The sequence below is a fragment of the Mytilus trossulus genome, chromosome 10 (genome assembly GCF_036588685.1).
Source record: "Mytilus trossulus isolate FHL-02 chromosome 10, PNRI_Mtr1.1.1.hap1, whole genome shotgun sequence".
Taxonomy (NCBI): Eukaryota; Metazoa; Mollusca; class Bivalvia; order Mytilida; family Mytilidae; genus Mytilus; species Mytilus trossulus.
This window is the reverse complement of record NC_086382.1, coordinates 37,899,648-37,925,987: the sequence shown is the minus strand read 5'-3', so window position 1 is coordinate 37,925,987 and position 26,340 is coordinate 37,899,648. Positions and strand designations below refer to the sequence as shown.

General features: G+C 31.4%; 1 protein-coding gene across 6 annotated transcripts in view; it reads right to left on the bottom strand.

The window, feature by feature from the left end:
* The window catches only part of LOC134687308 (inositol 1,4,5-triphosphate receptor associated 2-like), a 126,824-nt gene that overhangs the window by 22,130 nt on the left and 78,354 nt on the right, over positions 1–26,340 (bottom strand). For all 6 annotated transcript variants that reach the window (XM_063547487.1, XM_063547484.1, XM_063547488.1 and 3 more), the window contains one exon: positions 23,170–23,414. In XM_063547487.1, coding sequence (XP_063403557.1) covers positions 23,170–23,414 — 245 coding nt within the window. The remainder of the gene's footprint in view (positions 1–23,169; positions 23,415–26,340) is intronic.

Below are 26,340 nucleotides of genomic sequence, written 5' to 3'. Positions count from 1 at the left end.
TCCATAAAAAATCAAAGCGCGAAAGCGCTGTAAAGGCAGTTAATTACAGGTTGTGTGTATTTCTAGTCCAGTTATATCATTATCTTCCATAGAACAGAGGTGGTTTGTAGAATTTAAGATTTAGAGTTCTTTTGTACCTAGTTCACCTATATCTAGTCTACTGTTTACAGTATATTTTCTGTGCCTCCCATGAAATGCATTTTTAGCCATGGCCTTGTCAGTTTGCTTTAAATTTATGAGTTTGACTGTCCCTTTGGTGTCTTTCGTCCCTCTTCTTTAGACATATAAGAACTTTTCCTTTTCAATATAAATAGACTATTTTTAATTATTGATTGTATACACATATTTTATGACTCCCATAAAAAATAGTTCACAAAGATTGACTAGTCTCTGTTCTGTGTGTATAGCAAGGACATCAAGTAACATAATGGTAAATGTACATAGTAACATGTCAACTTTTTTGATGACCATACCTGTCAACTGTCAGTATTTGCAGAGTATTTCCCCCATCGAGCTCAAGGCTCCCAAATGGAAATTTTGTGAGAGCAATTTTGTCGACTATTTTAAGGAAAACAATTAATTCAACAATGGCTATGAGCTTGTTAATGCACGAAGAAGCCAAAAACCACATTGGAATATATTTGAAGGGAATCCATGACAAATCGCCCCACTTTTTCACTAACTCGCCTCACTTTAAAAACAAGAGTGCACACACTGAAATGTCTCGCCTTCTTTACTAATCATTGATATTCTGTTGATAGTCCTAATAAAAAAGCGTTTTTACAACTGTCACATAATCTTAACATAAACCAAGAAAACTAAACATTGACCTTTGAACCACGAAAATGAGGTCAAGGTCAGATAAACCATGCCAGGTAGGCATGTACAGCTTACAATTCTTCCATACAACAAATAATATTGACTAATTGCTTATAGTTTAAGAAAAAACAGACCAAAACACAAAAGCTTAACACTGAGCAATGAACCGTAAAAAATGAGATCAAGGTCAAATAAAACCTGTGCGACTGACATGTAAATCATGAAATATTTCCATACACCAAATATAGTTGACCTATTGCATAAAGTATTAGAAAAAAAAGGCCAAAACTCAAGAACTTAACTTAAACCACTGAACCATGAAAATGAGGTCAAGGTCATATGACACCTACCAGGTAGACCTGTACACCTTACAACCATGCCATACACAAAATATAGGAGACCTATTGCAAACAGTATAAGAAAAACAGACCAAAACACAAAACTTAACTATAACCACTAAACCATGAAAATGAGGTCAAGGTCAGCTGACACCTGCCAGTTGGACATGTACACCTTACAGTGCTTCCATACACCGAATATACTAGACCTATTGCTTATAGTATCTCAGATATGGACTTGACCCCCAAAACTTAACCTTGTTCGCTGATCCATGAAATGAGGTCGAGGTCAAGTGAAAACTTGCAAGGTACGCACATACCAAATATAGTTATCCAATTACTTACATGTATAATAAGAGAGAATTTAACATTACAAAAAATTTTAACTTTTTTTTCAAGTAGTCACTGAACCATGAAAATGAGGTCAAGGACATTGGACATGTGACTGACGGAATCTTCGTAACATGAGGCAACCATATACAAAGTATGAAGCATCCAGGTCTCCCACCTTCTAAAATATAAAGCTTTTAAGAACTGAGCTAACATCGCCGCAGCCGTATCATTATCCCTGTCGAGCTTTCTGCGACAAAAGTCGCAGACTCGACAAAAAAACTGCCCCAACCTGGATTACCAAATCACCCCACTTGTGAACTGTGTTAAATCCCTTTAATATTACTCCTGCCAACTGGTCCCATCTAATGGAAATGGGTGAAATCTAGATAAATATATTATTAACCAGGATGAATTAAGTAATGCCAACTCGCCCCACTTATGGAAAAAGATGTTATTCCATTGAATATAAGTTAAATTCCTTATATTGCATTTTGATACATTTAACTGGTTACTTTTCAATTGTTATGCAAATAACTAAGCTTCAAAACTTAGTTATTCTTCAACAATCAGGTTTTTTTTAGAATTATAATCTCAGTATATATCAATAATAGTAATTAAATTAATTTTCGGTTTGTTTGTATTCTGTGTAGATTAGTTTTCATTAAAGTGGTGGGAGTTTTTATTTTTAATTGTATATATATTAATCTAAATATTACTGTTTTTTTATAAGTCGGGCGAGTTGGCAGGAGTAATATTAAACATGATTTGACCAATTTCACATGTGGGGCGATTTGATAAATCAGTTTGTGGCGGTTTTTTAAAAAGTGGGGCGATTAGCCAGTGGGGCAACTTGTCCTGCTTCCATTTGAAGGCCCCCTTGAAGGTTTTGTATGACTATATGGACCATCTTTCACGTAAAACCCCCATGTGCATTTTGAAAAGTTGGCAGATATGTTTCGAACTCCAGGCAAAATCTACCGGTATGAATGAAAAAGAAAATTTCAATTAAGGCTATGTGGCCATAACAGCTGTCTCAATTGCATTTTAACCACTTCCCATATTTGCAATTAAAACAATAGAAGAAAATTATTTAACGCAAAAACAAAACTTGCTTGTAAATATGAAATTCTCTTTTATACGGTATGAGTTTTTCTCATTGTTTGAGATTGTACAGTAGTACCTGTAACTGCTTATACCTATTTCTTATTCACTTTTGCTTGATAAACTCACTAAATATCAAATACATTGTACCACATCTCCTTATTTTTATAAGCATTCCAATAACATGAACAATTGTAATTCAATTCTATATACCAAAGCAAAATGAACTGCACCACTTTCATTCACTAGTATGCATCTTTTGTCATAACTTGTGAAATCTGTGCTGAAAACATAGACATTGGTTTTTGAGTAATTCCATATGTGAAGCTCAACATTAGCTCGTCAGTTGGTGGTGGACAGTTAAATATATAGTTCCTTTCTGTAGGCTAGGATGAATGACTTTTCAGGAAAACCAATTTCACAAATCAAAACTTTCCTCTAGATTTCTCCTACAATATTCATCCAGTTTAGTTCCATACCCAACTATATCAGTCCTATTCAGGACCGATAACTCTGTCGATATATATTATCGGGTATACAATATTGTTAAAACCAGACCAATCGTATTATACGTCTCTGTTGGAATGTATATAATAAATCTTTTGTTTTACACAATTTAAACTTTAAATCGATTCATTGCCTGAATTTAGCTTTAAATATTGAATTAAAAGATAAATAACAATAAAATCATATTCAATGATCAAAATTCATTTAAATTAAAATTTAATTCAGAATATTTCTTTGAAATAATTATAGAAACATATAAATATTTGAATGCCTTTTAGGCAAAAAATATTTGTTTAAAGAAATTTTTATAATATTCATATTTTCCTAAAGTTTATAAACATACTTCTTCTGATTTGACACGGGAAGGAGAAGATATTTATTTGTACATTTATGAAAACTTTTGTATATCACAAAATTTAAACTCTGGTAATACATGTATACACACTGACAGGATGTTTAATGTCAGCTGGTTGCTTTTGGTTTTCACGTCTACCTGACAATATATTATGATGTAACATTATAACCCAAGTTAGATTTCACCTGTTTGGTCAAGGAATGAAATTTTAAAGGTATAGAATATTTATCTATTATAATTGGACATTGTTTTGTTTCTCTTAAGATGAAAACATTTTTGTATTTGTTTTAAAAGAAATGAATAAATATATTTCTAAAAAAAGATAAAATAATATACAGAAAACTTGAAAAACACCTTTAAAAAAGAAGAGATTTTTTTTATTATAGATATTGTAAAGTATTTTCTGGTAACAGTATATCTCCTGGATGAATATCTGTCAAAATAAATGTTCCTGTGTCACACTTAAAATAAAAAAAAATTATTAAGACATTTTGAAATCAATGATATCGAAATATCACTAAAGGAAAATAACAGAAACATCAGAGATTCTTTATGAAAAATTAAATATAATCTAGGAAAGTCTACTATAGAAATCATTGAATTGATGCAACATTTTCATATGATACATCAGCCGCCATTTTGAAAATCTCGGAAAATTCCCGTTTTTAAATCGATGTTTGACCGAAATTGCCCTGAAATTAAACTGTTTTAAGTAGTATTTCTCCCCAGCTATATGTTTGAATATACTTAATCGATTTGCAAAGTTTGTTTTTTATTTACAGAATTTCTTTATTTGTTGTAAAAGTAGACATGGGTATCGGTAATTTAGCATTGAGTCAACGGAGAAATGATGAGAAAAAGTGCATGTTTTACGATTCCGATTTGACCGAATTTATTCAAAAATTAAACTGTTAGGACCAACCTTGATTGATAGAAATATGTTTGAATATCTAGGATTGATTTGCAAAAGTAAGAAAACGGATTAGGTTTAAGAGAAAATTAAACTTTATTGAAGCATATATGCATTTTATATGGAGAAATATAAAACAAAATGGCGGCTAATATACGTCACAAAAGTCACGTGATGTCCAACTTAGTTGGATATGTTTTGTTTTAATTGGACACCGTCCTGATTTTTAATTTTGCAAACCATTCAGTCTCTAGCTTGCAAATGGTGCATGAAAATAGATGGGTATGGCAGTAGACAAGTCTCTTTAAAGTGGGTTTGTGCCCTGAAAAAAAAGTTTTATAACTCAGGGGTGTGGAAATGCTATGCCCGACTCGTACATTTGAACAACCGGACAAGTAATTATTTTTGTCTTGGTTGCCCGTGGACAAGTAAAAAAGTACACAAGACAAAGTTCAAATCCAACAAAAACATAAAATTAATTTCAAAACGTATAGAGATGTTTAATTTATGTAAGAGAAACAAATGTTCAGCAAGTAAAAACATCAATGTTCATGACGATAAATATTACATGATACCGGAAATAGATCGATTACCAAAATAAATAAAATAAGTATGCGAACCCGAGTCGCGTAACATTGCATTGGCTTTGTCCATTGACCCGGGATCGTCGATTAGGTTTTATCCGTCATTTGCCGGAAGTGTCATTTTGGCGGGAAATCATGTACACATACACACGTAGATTGGCTGGTACCCGATCGTAATGTTACACATCACATATATCAAATAGCTAATACCGGGAACCAGGATAAAATGTGGACAACATACATAACTAGAACCGAAATTGAAAACGCTTTACGGTTTCTCGTTCATAAACCGAATTCCGCTTTGAATTATAGAAGATGCAGTATTAATCATGTTCAGTCGACTTTTCATTGTTATATCAACGTCTGAACTAATTAAAGAATCTTTAGATGTCAGATAACACTCGAAATTGACCCGACCTCTTTCCACACGGAATACACATAATGATAGTTTGTAGTCAGGTTGACTGCTTATAATGCAAAATACACACTAATAACAAGTTCTAAAAAACGAACAATACACACTGATCGTTTCTTTAGTCCCCAATGTAAATGAAAGAAACAAAAACCATATTATACCATAAAAAGAAGAGGAGAAATTCGAACATTTCCGGATCTATTTCTGGCCAAAAGACCCCCTGCAAAGATTGCGTATGAAAAGATGAACCTCATGACTTAAAAGTCAGGCCTTAAAGCACTGCCTTTAAAAACTGTTTGACTGTGTACAGTATATAGAAGAAATCTTTGGTGTTATATAATTTTGTCTTCTTTTTCAATATATAGAAATGACAGGTGTCTGTGTACAAGTGCTATTTTGTCCACTGTAATTAATTTTGTCATATTTACGTTTTGATTATCATCAGTCTGCTAAAGTCATTTGTTTCGTTCTTTTACACTTTATTTTTGTATCACAGCTAGTACAGTTATAAGTAGTTTGTAATGTATCTGATTCCATAGAGGTCATAGCCTTTTAGCATGTGTTAGTTTAAGTAGTATTTTATTATGTATAAATATGTTGGTGCATAGTTGGTGCATTTTTGGTGGCAATCTGTATATAAGGGCCCTCCGTCTCAGTTTTAGGAGGATTGAAGGCAAGACATTTAGGAACAATACAATGTAAAAAGTTATTTAAAGAGGAGAATTGAAGGTGAGAAAGAACTATACATTGTGAAACGTTAAAAGGAATTTATCATTCTGAGCAGTTTTTAGTCGATTTATTTTGGAGAACTTATAGATTCATAGAAAGTTGTGTCATTACTATTCAACTGTATGTATTTTTGATATTTTGTCCGCTCAGACTGTTGCGTGGTTTAGAACACTATGCCTGTGGCGTTTTTCTGTGGTGTGCACAGTATTGGACACTGTTGCTGATGTTGATGCGGAATTGTAATGAAATCCATTTGTGATGTGTGAAAGTAATGTGCCAATGAATGTATGAACTATGCATTTTGTAAACTGTATGTTATGTAAATAGTGTCCGGAATGGAATTTTAATAAATAGATTAGTGAATTTACTTGTATATTTCTTTGACAACAAGACAACGAATTATTGGAACATGTGTTTTTGAATCATCCGTTATTTCAATATACCCGGCCTGACCAGAAAGTTTGATGTAACTCGACCGCCATGGCATCTGCAATAAATCTTTTGCACTGTTTCTTCAAATTATTTTTGGTGGATATTTTGTGTTTCTATTCCTTTTTCATAAAATAAATTGATAGATTATAAGTAATAATTACTTTAAAAAAAAAATCCATTTAAAAGATTAAAGACAAATTTATTAAATGATACAGAAATGAAAATTCGAAAATTATTTTCAATTGGAGTAGTTATTTTAACCTGTCAAATTGCCTCAAGAATAAAAATATTAATACATGTATTGCTTTCAACTATCAAAATATTATTATTGGGGATAATAATATATATTTTTTTTCTATTTTTTGTAGAGCAAATAATATGATATAAAATCATCTGATTTAAATATACTGACAATTCATTATTATTCATTGGATACCAATATTCGTGGGTTTTGTGGGTACAGGTGAACCACAAATTTAAATGGTCAATGAAAAACAAAGGAGTAGGTAAGGACCGATTTTGGCCTCAAATTTCAATTTCATCTGATGAAGGATTTTGACCACTTTTTAAACACTTAAGTGTCTATTTCATATTATTCAATTAATTTATGTGAAAGATTTTAACTTATTTAGTCATTAAAAGCGATCCGATTCAAGCTCAAATGTGACAAATCTACCAAATATGCGAAAAAATGTCACTTTTCAGATGTTTTTTTGTTAAAAACAAAAGTGCCCCCCCTCAATCTTTATATATGTTATGTATTATAATTAAATACAACTTCCATTTCAATATTTTGGATGAACACGAATGCGGCAACTTTTACCCGTTTTACTCGGAAACCGTCTAAAATTTAACTAAAATGCTGGAATTGTGAAGATTTCAGTAATTTAGCATGACTTAATAGTGCTAGTTCCCAATATTTGTGCATTGTAATGTCAAAAACAGCCTATTTTTATGTAGAAGAACCATTCTACTATACTATAAATAAATAAAAGTTTACATTTTAAACAATTTTATAAAACTGCTATATTTTGGGGCCAAAAAGTCGTCTTACTGAACCTACTCCTTTCTATAAAGTTGTATCCAGATTTTGGCAGAACCTCGAAATCAGATATATCCATGAAAATAAAGGGTTTCCACAACCCATGAAAATAAGTACCAACAAATATGAAAGAATCCACAGTATATGAATTAAATTGTTTATCAAGGAAAGTCTATCTATTCATTGATTGGTGTTCAACACTATTGTACTATTTCATGGTGGTCAGTTTCTATTGTTGGAGGAAGCTGGAGTGCCCACCACCATAGCCAGTAGGAATACTGACAATCCCTGTCAATAAGATTGGAGTGGTCTCAGTGCACATGAAAGTCTCAGTGTTGATAGGCTAGTGATAGTCATTCGACTACCTTAGGACCACTCTGCCAAAGAGTCCCCTTTAAAATTCCATATAGGACCTTTTATGAAGATGATAATAGAAGCCATATCTGACAACATTTCAAAATGCCAATGTTTTTTTTTTCCATTCAAGATGGCTCTCATAGTCCCACAAAACCTTTAAAGGGGGCTTTAAATTTATTTAAATGATGTATATTTGCTTCTTTATACTTTGGTAAAGTTGATTGTTTTGTTTTAATTTGTGGACACTATTGTTCTTTTGAAATTTCCAATTTGAAGCCTCTATGGGGAAATACCCCGGAAATAGTTACATATAATATTCTTTTATTCTACAAAGTTTGAAGGGAAGTTGGAAGAGAATCTCAAAAAGAAGTTGGTTAGATAGACAGACAATCTGATTTCTATATTACAACCCCCTCTCCAAAAAAACCAAAACCCCCCAAAAAACGTATCTAAATAAAATTGAGTTTCATAAATTGAACCTCTTTAATTAGAAAACTAAACTCAGTGGGAGAAATAAATAATAAAGGGCTGCGCTTTAGCGCATGATAAGCCTGTTGCTCTTTTAACTTGTCTTTTATGCTTTAAATGAATTTATATGATAAACTAGAAATAGTGTGAGCCCTGTCAAATACCCCCCCCCCCCCCCCCCCCCCCCCCCCAAATTATAAATAAAAATGCACAAAAAATTGGCACTATTAAGGTCAATAGATATAAACAATTCACCAAAGTTTCATGGACATTGGTGAAAGCCTTTATGAGTTATTGTCCGAAGTGTTAAAAACCCCCCTTTTTTTTTATGAATAAAGCCCCATAAATCCAAAACTTAAAATCTGAAATTTATAAAAATTGAAAGGGAGCTTACATCAATAGATGTTAACAATTCACCAAAGTTTCATGGACATTGGTGAAAGCCTTTTTGAGTTATTGTCCGAAGTGTTGAAAATCCCCCCTTTTTTATGAATAAAGCCCCATAAATCCAAAATTTAAAATCTGAAATTAAAAAAAAACGAAAGGGAGCTTACGTCAATAGATAAAAACAATTCACTTAAGTTTCATGGAAATTGGTGAAAGTGTTTTTGAGTTATTGTTGGAAGTGTGGACGACGGACAGACAACGGTATACCATAATACGCCCCGTCTAAAAGACGACGGGCGTATAAAAAGGTGTGTGCATGTTTTTGAACGTATGTTTGTGAGATGAAAAACATGTTAACTTTGGTAAAAATATAAAAAGGTGTGTGCTTTCTTTTTTAGCATCAAAAGTCTCATTCTGAAAAGCCAACATCCTCAATGAATTTTTAACACCATTCCTCAAATTCAAAGATCATTTTTTTTTAGTAAGTGTTAAAAACATTTATGCAGTAAATTTTAAAGGTGTGAAATAAAATACCAGTAAAAAACCAAATAAGTGACTTTCTCTAGAAGCAGTTATATTTACTTTCAATTTGTTTATTGATTTGAGGATCGTTTGTTGTAAATTTCATGATAATTTCGTGATTTTCTACAACAAACTGAACAAACAAAGATAAATTGTCCAGACAAATATCATTTAAGGAATAAACTAGCCTTTAATGATGTGTAAACTAACTTCATTACCATCTTAGGGTTAGATATTTTACTGGTATATATGTCCTCGGATTATATCAAGTTTCAGAGAGTCAGGCATTAAGTCAGAAAACCTGTATTTATAGTATAGTATTAGTCTGGCACTGACTTCTAAAGTACATTTTTTTAATCTTGTATCAATTTCTGTCTGACCACTACATGAAAGACCAAAGCAAGAATAAAATCTCCTTATGGTTAGTGCTTATAAAAAAATCAAAAATCAAAATTCATTTACTTATTTTTTACACACCATTTTTATTTTTTATTTACACTATGACCATAGTTCACTATGTTACACATTCATTTTAAAGAAGTGATTAGAGTAAAATACATGAAGAACAATATCAGTGGCGGACCCAGAACTTTTTGTAAGGAGATGGGGGGTGTTAGGGGGGACTGACTGACCTAAGGAATATAAATATTACTTTTAAAAAGAGTCTAAAAAGAATAGCTTCACTATCCATTGCCAAAAAATATCAAGTTGAACAAATTATTGTAGATCAATACGGCCATTTGATCTACATTTCTGAGTTTTTCTTCAATCAGCATGACTCAAAAGTTTATAAAGACCTATATACCAGGTCAATGATACATTTTATTTGATGAATATTTCTGAGTGCATATTTATCAACCTCTGTATATGATGAAATATATAGCTGTAGGACAAACCAATTTTATTCAATGTATCAAATTTTCAATTTCACAAGTTGTTCGTCCAGCAGTTAAATTCTAATTTTCTCTCAACATTATCTTTTGTATATATAAAATAGAAAGAGTTGACATTTACATTTTAATAGTTTTTTTCCAGCCGATTTGGGTGTTGTTATGTGAGTGGATTTAATGTATAAACATTTACCTAGTTTTGAAAACATTTTGGGTGGAATATATTATGATTTATGCATTTATATATATGCAATGTATTTCGAAAACTTGCTTAAAAAGGAATAAGACATATTGTCTTTATACAAACATCCCTGGACATATATATTCAGAATGTCAGAATTTTTCTTCTTCTTCCATTTATTGCATGAACTAACAAGAATGTGTCCCAAGTACACAGATACCCAATGCATAACATCATTTTCTATGTTCAGTGGACAGTGAAAATGGGTGAAAATCTCTTATTTGGCATTGAAATTTGAAAGATCATATCATAGAGAACTTGTGTACTAAGTTTCAATGTGATTGGACTACAACTTCAACAAAAACTACATCGACCCAAAACTTTAACCGGACGTACAGATGGACAAACGCATGCACAGACGAGAAAACATAATGCCCATAAATGGGGCAATAAAAATAAAGTCTACAAGTAACTTTAATTCCATTTCATTGGCTTTGAGGCAGGTGATGCAAAAAATTTTAAACTTTATCCATCACTGAAAATGTCCAAAATGCAGATTCAATAGTTCTTTACTAATGATATAAAAGCATTCAGATACAGTCTGCACGGTTAGCCACTAGTCATGCCCCAGACTAGTAAAATTTTATTGAGTCTAGTAAGCTTTTGCAAAACATTGTTTGGACAAATAAGAAAAATGTCAGAATATTGGTCTTCGGACTAGAAGTTTAAAAAGTTTTTTGTGCAGACTGCAGATTAGTTTTCAAATTTAAAATAATACCAATAACCTTATGGTAAAAATGAATTATTGGGTTGCTCAAAAATGTGCAAGCCAGGGCTGACCGCAAGAGTGCTTTATCGCTAGTCAAGGTCATTAAAAAAAAGTTTGCACTGAATTCAGCCTGCATTCTCTGTACAATTTGATTTATGAAAATTTATTTAAAATTTAATAAGTTTGGGCTAATATTATGAGACCTTGAACTATTTAAAATCATAGATACCTATATTACATTAGCTATCAGTTTGTCAAGAACAAAATCTAGTTTATCTTATAAGTCCTCAATATATCTAGTTTATCATTTTTATCAATCTTAAAGAAGATCTATGATGTAATTATTTCTGTACCCATGCCCTTTAATTTTTGTAGTCCATTTTTAGTTCAAAAACACGTTAGATGAGATGGATCCTGGACTTGCAAAAAAAGGGTTGTTGGTTACTGCATTTCTGGCTTTCTTTAAGGCCACACTTAAAAATATTTTGGTTTGCCCAAACCCTACCCAAAGGTTGAGACAGTGGGTAGGTAGGTAGGCATTTTTTCTTTTCTTTCAAAAATAGAAATTGAAGTATCAGATGTTTATTAGTCTTCATGTCTATTTGATTAAAAAAAAAACTTCTTCAAATCAGGACAATAAAAGAATTTGAGTAGGCAGCTTTTTTCTGGGTAGGTAGCGTTTGGGCAAACAAACCTATTATTTATTATGGCCTTACTTAAGGGTCCCTATACTTTAGAGGTACTCATGGTAATGGTAAGGTTAGGGGATGTTTTAGGTTAGAGGATGTTTTAGGTATGGGGATGTTTTAGGTTAGATGATGTTTTAGGTTTTGGGATGTTTTTGGTTAGAGGATGTTTTAGGGTTAGGGCTAGTGTTATGGTTAGGTATGGGTTAGGGTAAGATTGGGGTTTAGGATAGTTTAGTATAGCTCTATAAGAGTTGGGACCCCTAAAGTAAAAGAAGGCTGCATTTATTAATTTGAAAATTGCAGTGATAAGGAAATCTGAAAATACATTCTCTAGTCATAAGTAAGATGCAGAGTTTTTTTCACAGTAATAAAAAATTAGAGAAAGGAAACAAAAAAGTCAGTATTTTCTTCATTTGTAAAGGGGTATAACTCAACAACAGTAAATGTGACCGTGACACCAACCAAATTTAAATTTGATCTGTGTTTTGTGGTAAAAGGCATTTTGTTTAGGTTTCATAAGATTTGGTTGAAGCAAACTAAAGTTGGAGAACTGAAACAAACTTTGGGACGTACGTACGTACAGACGGACAATAGTACAACTCCGCTACAGTGGGGGCATAAAAACTAAGCTAGTTATACAGTCATTTATGAATTTTAATTCCATACGGGGAAAATTGTGTCATTCATGAGAAGTTTCTACAGATCATTCTTTTTAATTGTACTATCATAGCTGAGACAGTAGTAATTTATTAGAGGATCAATCGAATTCCTCATCAAACAAAAATATGCAACCTTAGAATTGGGAGCAGCCATCTTTCACACACTATTATAGGTTTCCCTCATTCTGCTAATGCAAGATTAAAGCAAAATGCATAAAGATGATTTAAAAAATATCAGCATTCTGAATTTCAAGGGCAATAACTCCTATAATGAGTCAACTGATGATTTCACCTTTATAACTTGTTTGTAGATTTTGTCTTGTTTTATTCCGGCAGTTTATAATTTCTCTCTATCAATTCTAGTCTTTTCAATTATATTATTTGGGTGAAAATCAATTTTAAAGGGCAATAACTCTTGCAAGGAATGGACTGAAAATTCAAATCATGTAGATTTATTTGTAGACCTTTTGGCATAACTTCAAAATTGCTTGTCAGATTTTTCTGAAAATTTAGCAGTGGATAAATTTGGACCATTGACCATTTGATCATTGTTCTTACTTTTCTGTAATTGTTTAAGTCCTTGCGAACCTTTATGATCTATTGTTAGTACATTTGTAACAGTGGCCTGTTTGTTTGTCAAGGATTATAATCAATACAAAACATTATTTGAAATTAAATAACTATTAATGTTCATTGTGGTCAAATTTAGTTCCAATCCATTCAGCAGTTTTAGAGAAGATTTTCAAAATGTAAATGGGGAGGGAAGCCATTGGTTGTTAATTTGGTGTTTTAAGCCAATTTCAGCGCCATTGGCTATTTTGTGACCACCAGTTTTAATTAATAGCGGAAGACAGAATGCGGGAGACAATGACTGCGTGACCTTATCCACCAGGGAATTCAAGTAATGGCAATAGCTTACCTAGTGTTTGTCATCTTAGACATAGCGTCAGAAAAGCTTCAAATATAGTAGACCACACGTGATTGAGGATGGTAACAAAATTCATACATGTACACGAAGGTCAAACATGAAACCATTATCTTCGAGTCTGTTAGGTGTCATTGTTTTTTGTCCATAGTAACTTTTGATGTACTTATCCTATATATTAAACAATGGCATATACTTATATACTTATAGTGTATACCAACAAGTAAATTCCATAATAAAGCACTTTGAACTAGGAAGATATTATAATTTCTTATCTCAAAGAGATCAAAGTATAGGCAAATCAAAAACAATGATTTATTGGAAATCAATGCATTCCATAAAACATAAATCTTGTCAACACATATTTACAGTTATTTTAGCTCCTACTGAGTTGTATGGCCAATAAATTTCATAAAAAGTGCATTTGGACCCTTATCTGCAGTTTAATATCACATTTTTTAAGCCCTGGTCTTTCTCTACCTGTTGAAACTAAATTGTCTTGAACAAATGTTAAAACCACATGAAATTGAATTGTTATTTAATTAAAATCTATAAATCAAACTTTATATCTGTTTCAATTTAAATTATCTTGATATTTTATCAATTACAAATTTAAGATTATATTATTAACCGAAAAATTACTGTGGTTAATGAGGGGGATGGGGGTAAATCTCTAATTACACTTGCACCTATATCAGTTACATTTAAAAAATTAAGAAGATGTGGTATGATTACCAATGAGGAAATGACAGAAGGTTAGTATTAACTATAGGTCACTGTATGGCCTTCAACATTGAGCAAAGTCCAATAGTGCATAGCAAGCAATAAATATAACATTTTTTTTTTTTATCATAATATTACAATTTTTGTTTTTAAAGAAAAACATCAATATGAAAAGTGTACATTAAGTAAATGGTTACTGATACAACATTATAAAATTACAATTTACTGGTCAAATTTATTTAAATAATTCTGTTGGGTAGGCATTACAGACCCTGTGTATTTATAAATACTTTTGATTTCCATTGTAGGTACATGTACTTAATATCTATTTCAAATTGTTTAGAACAGGTCATTATTAAAAAGTCCTATAAAAGTATAACAATAAAAAGTCAGTAGAATAAAAAATAAATCAAAAGCATACTTTTTTTTACACTTGTAAACAAATAATTGGTATTCAACTAAAAAAAAAATCACAAAATAAGTATTTTTACCCTTTTTTTACCCTATTGGTATTCAACTCATAAATGAAACTAATTACCTTTGAAACTCCTTTTCAGGAAATAATTTCTTATTAATTTCATCGCACAACAATCTGAACTCTTCCATCGGTTTGAATTCTTTGATTGGCATCTGTGTTGATTTTTACCGTTGATACAGGTAGATAAAATAATGCCACGGGAAATAAATGCAATCAAATACCAGTGAATAAAGTTCACGTTGATTATCACCTATCACATACATGTAATGTATACGATTTCTTACATGTATGTAGATAATAATCCAAAGAAAGGCTATCGTTCTACCACTTATGTATTATAGGATGGTTAGGTTTCTATAATACCATGTTAGGCCAACATGATTGAAAAATTGACTTTAAATCAAAACGTTTAAATTGAATATAATCTGAATTACATATATATAATAATGAGGCTTAAATAAATCATTTGTTTATCTTTCGGTAATAGGTATAAGGGATTTTATATCTTAATCATACAATTTTAAACATTGTAACTCTTTAAGTAAGCTTCAACTTGTTTGAAAATAATATGTATGTAAAATTTCTTTTAAAGTACAACCGCATTTAAGTCAGTCTGAGATTCTTGAATATAGACCTTTAAAACTGTACATCAAAAAGACAGCAAATCCAATGTTACATGGTTATTAGATTCCTTTACAAATTATTGTGAAACTTAGGAAAAAATACTGTTTAGTTATTAGAGTACAATCAAATTATTTTTAATAGTCAAAGAATTTGAAACAAGAATGTGTCCTGCCCAGTACATTGATGCCCCACTTGCACTATCATTTTCTATGTGTTCAGTGGACTGTGAAATTGGTGTAAAAACTCTTAGAATGGAGCACAGACCAGAAAACACAATGTCCCTCTACTATGGTAGATGGGGCATAAAAGGGAAACTTTGAAAATCAGTTTTGTGCAAAAAGGATGATGAGAAAAAACTCAATTGAAGTTCAATTGCACTGTTTAACATTTGTCATTTTTGGGCCTTTTCATAGCTTGCTATGCAGTTTTAGTTTTACTCATAATCATTGTTGAAGGCCATAGTGACGTAGCTAGAGTATATAGCGCTGCTTGTCTTAATTTTGGTCTCTAATGGAGAGCTTTTTAATTGGCAATCATGCTACATATTCTTATTTGTATCATGTATAAATATTTGTAACAAGAATGTGTCCCCAGTACATGGATGCCCCATCCACACTACCATTTTCTTTATTTAATTGACCATGAAAATGGGGGGAAATCTATAATTTGGCATTAAAATAAGAAAGGTCATATCATAGGGAACATGTGTACTAAGTTTTAAGTTGATTGGACTTCAACTTTATCAAAAACTTGAACATGAATTGGGACAAACAAACATGAACAGAGGGATGCACAGACCAGAAAACATAATGCCCATAAATGAGACATAAAAATGAAGAAATATTTTCAGATTTATCATATTTGGAAGGTCAAATAAAACATGATACATGTTATAAGCTTCTTACTTTTTAAAGCTGTTTTCAATCTTCAATCTAATTCCATAATCCACAAATCAGCCGTTCATTTTGTATACAATTAATTATTTTGATTCCCTAATCCAGCACTTTTTAATGGAGACCATTTAGACTAAATTTTCATCACACCCACATAAAATTAAAATTTATATCAAGAATATATATATAATACAAAAATAAGAATGAACATATGGTTGTGTTTAGCAAATTCTCACATGTAATTTAAAGTATTGAAAATAACTGGAATAAGGTATCTGATAGATAAAAAAAAAAGTGCTCAAACATTACAACACAGCACTTTCCTGAGCAGCTAACCAATATAATGTCATTGAATGTTCAATACACTATCAGAGTGGCATTCAAGGTGATTCCAATATAGCCCACGGGAATGTGGGTAGGCTGATGATACAGAGATATGTCTATATAGAAGAGAAGATGTGGTATGATTGCCAATGAGACAACTGTCCACAAGAGACCAAAATGACACAGAAATTAACAGCCTGTATGTAATATTTGTTAATAAAATTCAAAATATTCAAAGACCATGAACATCAAATATAGGTACAAGGTTAACTATGGGGGAGGGGGGTAATCTCCATGCAAATGAGATGTGATAAGACCTTTTCATCTGCATACCAAATATCATTGATATATCACATGAGGTTCCTGTTTGACTGACCTAAACTATGCTGAAGTTTTAAAGTCAATAGACCATGACTGAGGAACCAGATTAAAAATCTCAATGGAAATGAGAAAGGCCAATCTTTATTCAACTGCATATACCAAAGTTCATTTTCTTATCATGATGGCTGACCCCTCACACTGACCTAACCACAAAATTTAACAAATTGCTGATGCTGATTGCAAATAATTTCAGTCATTACTTTGCTTTGAGATAGGATTTTTTTAAATGCCAGTTTGCACCAACATTTTGGTGTGGAAATGAATTTTCGGGTAATAAAGTTGCCACTCCAAATAGTATAACCTTGAGGGTACTCCTAATTACCATATTAACCCCTAGGAGATAATGCTTATGATCGCTAATTACTTTTTACTTTTCTTTTCACACCTGAAAGAAGTGATCTTTATAACAAATACTATAAAGAAATTCAAGTCAATTACAAGGTACTTCATTATTTTAGTTGAGACAATTCTGATTTAAATCAATTAAATTTATCAAACAAGTTGATTTTTTGAAAGAGTCAAACTAGTGCTTTATCTATTAACTAGGCAATATATATGCAAGCAATATGCACACCTTGTGAAAGTGTCTTCATCAGATTGGATACTTAACCAAAAATGCAAAATGATTTAATGCCAAACTAAACAAGTGAAATAATAATTACACTTAAATATATGATGATTTCCTGTCATTTGATAAAATAAACTGTTATAAAATAAAATAAAAAGCCAAGATTTCGTGTTGAAGGCCTTACCTTGACCTATAAGGGTTTACTTTTATAAATTGTTATTTGGATGGAGAGTTGTCTCATTGCACTCATACCACATCTTCCTATATCTATGTTATCACAGATATATGTCTCCCCTTTTTGTAATTTTGATAATGCAGATGTTGATGTTAAAAATAGCAATACTTTATAACATGTAAGTTAAGCAAAATGAATCCAGAATCACTCTTTTTTATGATTACACTTTGTTTAATTTTATTATGTCTTTTAAATTGAAAGTCTTCAGAAATTTACAGTTTAAAACCATTTAAATCATTTCAGTTTTTTTAAATACATGTAGTTGAATTGCATAAAATGTTCTTAGAGGTGTTTTTTTGTAAAGAAAAATTGATAAATTTCATGAAATTAATACAATGAAACTGTCAATACAAGTTCCTTGTTGCTGTTAATCTAGTATGATTAAAATTTCATTTCCAGATACTTGCTCTCTGAGGTTTTGAATTTTTTGTTTCAAATAGATGGAGAATGCTAAGGGAATTTGGCTGTAATTGTTTTGATCTAAATGTAAATAGATAGTTGTTAGAATTAAAATGCATTGCATACAACATTTATAATGTGCCCACCCCTCTGCCCCCTTTTCAAGATGGTTTTGACAATTTTTCCAATGGTAGCTTTTATAGTTTTGCACTTTTGAATAGATATTTACTGCTTATATGTATAGCTCATTTAAACTTGTAAAGTAAACTGATCATGAGGCAGTCACATGATTTGTGTGCACAATTTCAAAAGGTACTCCCAAAGTCAGAATAGACCTGCACCAATTAGGCCACAGACCACAATTAATTCCTCTATTAGTTCTTTATAACTTTTTGTCTCATTAAAAAAATTGGACCTAATCTTTTTGTCAATTTTTTTGTGTGTGTAATGTATAGTACTAGTCCAAAAACATATCCAAAATTCAGAAAGATTGCTCTGATGTAACTTACAAATTTAGCCAATACACATCCATACCCCTATGGACAAGTCAAGAGATGTTCCGAAAACTGAAAATATTACCTTTTTGCACTTGACCTAATCACTCTTTCCATATTAAAATCAGTTAAAATACCTTCAACAAAAAGTTATTTCACCTCTCTTCTTTCATTTCCACCCCATAAAAACTAACAAATGAATGAACCAGATGCTCCGCAGGGCGTAGCTTTATACGACCGCAGAGGTTGAACCCTGAACGGTTGGGGCAAGTATGGACACAACATTCAAGCTGGATTCCGCTCTAAATTTGGATTGTGATTAAATAGTTGACACAGCATAGGTTTCTGACACAGAATGAATGTATTCAAATGAACTTAAAATTTTTGTTTTCTCTTAGAGCAATTCACTATGCTGTTGAATATTAATCCTCTCAAAAAAATGTTTGAAGAAATTTTCTTTTTATTTATGAAATTTCAAATGAGAAAAATTCAACCCAATTTTTTAATCACATCCCCCTTTCCCTTATTCCAAAACTGATTTCAATTAAAATATTCTAATGGAGTTTGCAACAATTACTACTCATTTAAATACATCATAAAATATTAAGATGTAAAAAAAACTGCTTGTTATAACTGAATGGTAAAGATTATTTAAATTTATCAGTTGGTAGTAAAAAGTGAATATACATTGTATATTGTATATAACAAAGATTTAAGTTGATTCTGGACAAAGAAAGATAACTCCAATTAAAAAAAAATTCTTGCAGATATTTCTTGCTTACTATACTGGACAAAGAAAGATAACTCTTAATTAAAAAAAATTTTGCTATTTCACAATATTGTGAAATTTAATATTTCTTGCCATTGCACAATACTGTGCAATTGAAAAGACTTGCTATTGCACAATACTTAATATAATAATTTTAGATCCTGATTTGGACCAACTTGAAAACTGGGCCCATAATCAAAAATCTAAGTACATGTTTAGATTCAGCATATCAAAGAGGCCCAAGAATTTAATTTTTGGTAAAATCAAACTTAGTTTAATTTTGGACCCTTTGCACTTTAATTTAGACCAATTTTAAAACTGGACCAAAAATTAAGAATCTACATACACAGTTAGATTTGGCATATCAAAGAACCCCAATTATTCAATTTTTGATGAAATCAAACAATGTTTAATTTTGGACCTCGATTTGGGCCAACTTGAAAACTGGGCCAATAATCAAAAATCTAAGTACATATTTAGATTCAGCATATCAAAGAACCCCAAGGTTTCAATTTTTGTTAAAATCAAACTAAGTTTAATTTTGGACCCTTTGGACCTTAATGTAGACCAATTTGAAAACGGGACCAAAAATTAAGAATCTACATTCACAGTTAGATTTGGCATATTAAAGAACCCCAATTATTCAATTTTGATGAAATCAAACAAAGTTTAATTTTGGACCCTTTGGGCCCCTTTTTCCTTAACTGTTGGGACCAAAACTCCCAAAATCAATACCAACCTTCCTTTTGTGGTCATAAACATTGTGTTTAAATTTCATTGATTTCTATTTACTTTAACTAAAGTTATTGTGCGAAAACCAAGAATAATGCTTATTTGGGCCCTTTTTTGGCCCCTAATTCCTAAACTGTTGAAACCAAAACTCCCAAAATCAATCCCAACCTTTCTTTTGTGGTCATAAACCTTGTGTCAAAATTTCATAGATTTCTATTAACTTAAACTAAAGTTATAGTGCGAAAACCAAGAAAATGCTTATTTGGGCCCTTTTTGGCCCCTAATTCCTAAAATATTGGGACCAAAACTCCCAAAATCAATACCAGCCTTCCTTTTATGGTCATAAACCTTGTGTTAAAATTTCATAGATTTCTATTCACTTTTACTAAAGTTAGAGTGCGAAAACTAAAAGTATTCGGACGACGACGACGACGACGCCAACGTGATAGCAATATACGACGAAATTTTTTTCAAAATTTGCAGTCGTATAAAAAGCAAAGAAAAAAAATAAAGAAAAAATACACTATAATTAAGGGGAACTATATTCGTGAACAACGAAAAGCGGGGTCATTAATTGTGGTCTTGGGCCAATATTGAGACAGAGTGTAGTACAGTAGACTTGGATTTTTAGGACACCATAGATGAGAAAACATAATCATTCTCTATCTTTTGATCCTAAAATCAAGAACTTGTCCTACATCCATGCACAAGAAAGTGAAAATTTCATATCTTCTCTCAATTATAAAATGGAGGGGTATAAATCTGTCATTTCATACTGATAAGGCGACTGCTAATATTACGTTTAAAACAAAAAATTGATAAACTTTAAAAGTTTAAGGAAAATGCACAGGAACATGTGGGGTAGACCTCTCTTCCCTTTTTTATTTTTTTTGTGTTTTACATTTTTTAGTTGGAAAATATTCTTTCATGTTGTTTATCCTGACTTTCAAGATTTATTTGAAAACTTAATTATTTTTAAATATGGTTTTTAAAATATTCTAATCTAGTAATTTATTGAACAAATTAAATTTTGTAAAAAAATCAAAATCAGGCATATAATGAAAAAAAAGATACACTCTTTGATTTGTATTGGGTAATACATTTTTATCATTTCTTGCATCAAATTGTCACCTACACCATAAACTGGATTTTCAGATGTATGCAGAAAGCTCCGACTATATTTTAATTAGCAGACATGCCTACTATCCCGGTGTTGGGAATTTTGAAGTTCTTCATTTTATATAAATTTAACACCTCAAAATAAGCATTCAAATGAGTTAAAATGGTATTTAAGCACGTATTTACTCATTGATGCAATATAGTAGTCGATTGAAAGCCATTATGATAATATAAGAGGAGCGCAAGTTCCTCTTGCACTTAAAACCCCCCATGGAGATTTTGAAAAGTTGGCAGGTATGAATTGGAAAAGAAAGGAAAAGGTGGAGACCCTCTACTTCATGTTTTAATGCCTGGAAACAAGGAAGTAACTTGTGAACATAAAACCTTTTCAAAAGAAAGGAATATGCTTTTAACTTTACTTCTATAAAAATGAAATGCAATTATTTACTAAGATATTGATGTATGGAAAAAGGGAGGTAACCTGTGATCTTAAATCCTTTCAAAGAGGAAGAGACTTACTTATATCTTACCTGGCAAAATATTGTCATTATATAAGAAAGTATTGAATGACTTACGATCATATGAACAGAATTAATAAAAATACTACCTTAAACCTTAAGCCTGATATAGATGTCAAACTTATAAATTTTCATTTAAATATTTATTCATTTATAAAAACTGATTTAGATGGTTACAATAAATAGCAATTTATTGGTATACTTTAACCTCACCTGAGCAACCAATGAATCTAAATTATGTTTCTGATGGATATTAAATAATGTAAAATTTTTATGGGTTTATAAAATTGGAAAATTTGTTCATGCAGTTAGAAAGTGTTTTACACATCTTTATTGATATCATTAACAGAAAAATATCTTCAATTTTAGATTACATATTTCATGAATTTTGAAACGCCCTTTACATTTTTATTTTTTTTACTTTTTAATTTTTTGATAAAAAATAAGTTTCTATACAGAGATTATAAAAAGAAAAACTGTGATCTATTGCTTTCTATTACTACCACACATATAAGTTTGGGTTGACAGCAGAGTTGACAAGCTATGAAGGCATGATCCCACAAAGCTTTATACCAAATTCCATGATGCTCTGATTTGTAATTCCTAAGAAAATTGAATTGCATAGTCATTGTGTAAAAGAATATATCATTACTCTGTTAACATAAAATTAATAAACAATGAATGTGAACAGTGAAGACACATAAAGTGTCTAATATGCTCACATGAAGCTTTCATTATTTTGGTTAATTTTCATCGTACATGTACATTTCTGATCAATTTTCCAGAATTCAAAATTATTGCAGATCTAATTAATTCCTTGTTTTATCCATTTCATATACTAATTCACCATCTCAAAAACTTGCAAAAAACTTTCCACATATGTATTCAAACCCAGGTGCACATTTTTTTCAATGTGCATACAAACATTCTCTAAGTTTTTCAAGTTGAACTCTGCGGGAGTAGCCAATTACATAACATTGGTACACTCTGTTGAGAACATCTGTGCAACCTTCAAAAATTTCACAAACTTGAACAAACTGTTGAATCAAGATGGACATCTTCAATCTATATACAAACATTCTGGAAAATTATAAGGCTGTGTATTGGAAACTGTAGGAAGTGTTGAAGAAACAAAACAGACTACCCCCCCCCCCCCCCCCTACTTTTAACATAGGTTCAGTCTGAAGTATAAAGTGTTAAGACTATTCCATATCTGACCTTTCTTGAGACAATCTGTGATTAATTTAGTTTTGTTGGAACCAAATTATGCAAATTGAGGAAAATTTACATGTTTGTGGATATTCAGGGGGGTCTCATCACGATTTGATTTTTTTGTCAATCAAGTCAAGATTGACAGAAAATAAATTTCCATGATCACAGATCACGAAAAAAAAAAAAAAAAAAAATCTGTAGCGAAAATGCGCCGATAACAAAGAAAAAAAATAACCCATCAGGACCCTCAATAATGAATCTACAGAAAGTATAGTTGTAAGCAATTACCTGTTAGCTATATTTTCATTCTTCTTGAACTTGAGACCGAGCTTCTTGAGGAATGTATCCGGAACACTTGGTAACACAGCCTTCTCTACCTCAGCTGGAGGCTCCTCATCCTCTTTCTCTTCAGGAGGTTTTGGTTCCTCAGACTGTAATATGTCCTCACCACTCATCATTGATTCACGTGACTCTTTCAGATCAGGCATGACAGCTATATGCTTCATTTGTTCCCTGCGTCTAGCCAAATTGTTCTGAAAGATTAATTAGCATGGCTATCAATATTGATGTTGATTTGGTCACATGTAATTACTACAGATTATTAAATATTGGCCATTACATACAAACTGACCATGAAACCAGATTTTGTCCATCTAAATATATCAGTAATATACTTAGAATTAATGACTTTACACCTAAGCAAGGTTAATAATTTCATTAGTACTGTCCATGTACATTAATATGCATGCATTTTAACTATTTACTTAAATAACACATTACTCAATCCCCCTTATCATTCTTATCAAAAATGTACTTATTGAAAATGCATGTATGAAAGCAATACATAGCATTCCACATTCAATTCTCTTAATCAGTTTGTATTGGCTCTTTCAAACAAATTTAGGCACTAAAAAAAAAATTTTAAACTTATGTTTGTGACATTTACCTTATACACTTTTTTAGTTATTATTTTCACTTTTATTTAAAAGGATAAATTATCTATTACACAATTTATATTCTTTCAAATTCAAAAACATTTAAGTTGATCACATTGAAATGGTGTTTTATGTCCAGTGGCAAATATTATGCTCATTAAACTGCAAATTGTGGGCCCAAACCCTAACTCTGCATATCTTATGAAGTTCACATCATAATGAACATGTAAACTATATGTTTCAAGTAGAAGTAACCACATTGTGGTGTCGACTACCTCAAATCAAATCTTTAACCCAATCAATAGACAGACTAATGGATGCACTATAAACATATTATCAACACAAGCAGTAACTGGTCGGCGACTTCAAGTTGAAATTTAAATGTATTTACTTCTTACATAACCTCTGCTAACGTAAAGAACACTTCTTTAATTACACCAGTATATAACAAAGAGTCACTGTCCATTACTATACTTATTTTTGCGGACATAGCGCTACTTTTATTTTTAACTTGAACCCCCTTTTTTTCAGTCAACGCCGTATTCGTTTGAGTAAAGGTATTTTGTGTGTCCGACCAGGGTTTTGAATACATGTGATCCTGTGAAATCATATAATCAGAATCAACATATTGTGTTCCAACTGATGCCGTAGGTGGATTTACCACATAAAAATCACAAATAGCTTCTTGAAGCAGTTCAGAACTAGACCCCTTCAGTCTGACTAATGTTTACACACGTCTCGGTACTACTGCTTTCTTCCAGTAAACGTTTTCTTTTTCTACTCTCTGGTTCTTGTCTCAACAGTTTACGTCTACCGGGGGTTGTCTGGCATTCATACCCAAGATTTAATTTTGGAAAAGGATTTTGTTCCATGGGGGCTCAGTCTAGAAATTGATTCAAACATACGAATACTTGCTTTGGAAGTGTTTTTCTATTTAAAGCTTTAATCCACAGAAATCGTTTTGTCTCATTAGCGGGCATAACATGTAGTTTAAATGGAACCAAACAAGAACAGTCTTCGTGATTTTGTTCGTGTAATTCACAAAATGATACGTTCCAATCATTTAATTTACAACGATTATTAGAACATGCATGAACAGCACAAGAATTTCCTCCCCTTTCCTATATTTTTCGTTACTTGCCATGGTCATATAGACATGAAATATGTGGAACAAAAACGTTATAAATGACCAATAATTATATAGACTATATCGGTTATTGATTGCACGTGCATTATCATTCACTAGTGCTATGGCCGACGCACCACGTAACCTCTTAATGGCAGTGCACATGTTTTTAAGATAAGACTTGGATAAATCGTCTATAATATAGTACAATTTATGTAATACAAATTTTAGGAGTCTGAAAATTCATGTGTTGTGGACTAAATAACTAATGTTAGGTCACTTTTCAAAAGTGCTTATCATTATCACTGTGATAGAATCGTGTCAGTAAAAAGTATCCTAATTATAGTCTATCAACAAATCCAATAATGACCTCAAGTTATCTATAATACACCTACATAACTATCAAATCTGCTAATTGTTTTCTGGCTTGAAAATAATAAATGATATACAAGCAGGCATATGCTATAATGTAATTATTCAATATCTCAAGGTCTAAAAAGTGCGATCAAAACTGCTAGTTTAGATCAATGAAATCAAAAAATTTCATTGCAAAAATAAAACATCACCATCTAATGGTTTAAATGATAAAGACACATTGATCAATGTTTTTTTTGGTGTTTAATGCCATTTTCAGGACACTTTGCTTCAATTTCTAGTAGTCCCTGTTGATACTAAGACCACACAGCCACCAATGCAAGGTCCAAATGATGAACAAGGCTTTATATGTAATAATAAAGAATGCAGATCCAGTTTTTGAACTTAATTTTAAACTTAATTAACCCCCAAAATGAATCAGAACAATACAGACTAGGGCACTTAAGATTATTGCTATTAAATCATTTGATCTTCATTTAAATATCTTACATATCAAAAGCAATGACTGTACATGTATTACATAACACAGAATGCACCAAAACAAATATTTATTTAGAACTAATCATTTAACCCTTTGAATCTACTGGTCAAAAGATAAATCATCACATTGAATCAAATTTCAACAAAAATCATGTCATGCTTGTGTAATAAAGTTTTTTGGTTACCCATGTCCCATGGTACAAAAATACAATAGATATACAACGCAATTTCATAAACTAGTACATAAGCATGCTACCACTATCATTGTTAGTGAGATAAATAGGTTCTCCAAAAGTACTTAGTCAATATTAAAATGAAGATGTGGTATGATAGAGACTAAATGTCACAAGAAACTTACAAATATAGGTCACAGTGTAGCATTCAACAATGAGCAAAGTCAAACCTTTATAAATAGGTCACCCTTGAGAACAGAGAAACTTGACCTTTGAATTGACTTTCAAATGGCCTAATTATTACTAAGGTGGGAAAAGACAAAGATGACCTGCAAAGAGAGATTTGGCTTTATAAAGATTATACCTATGC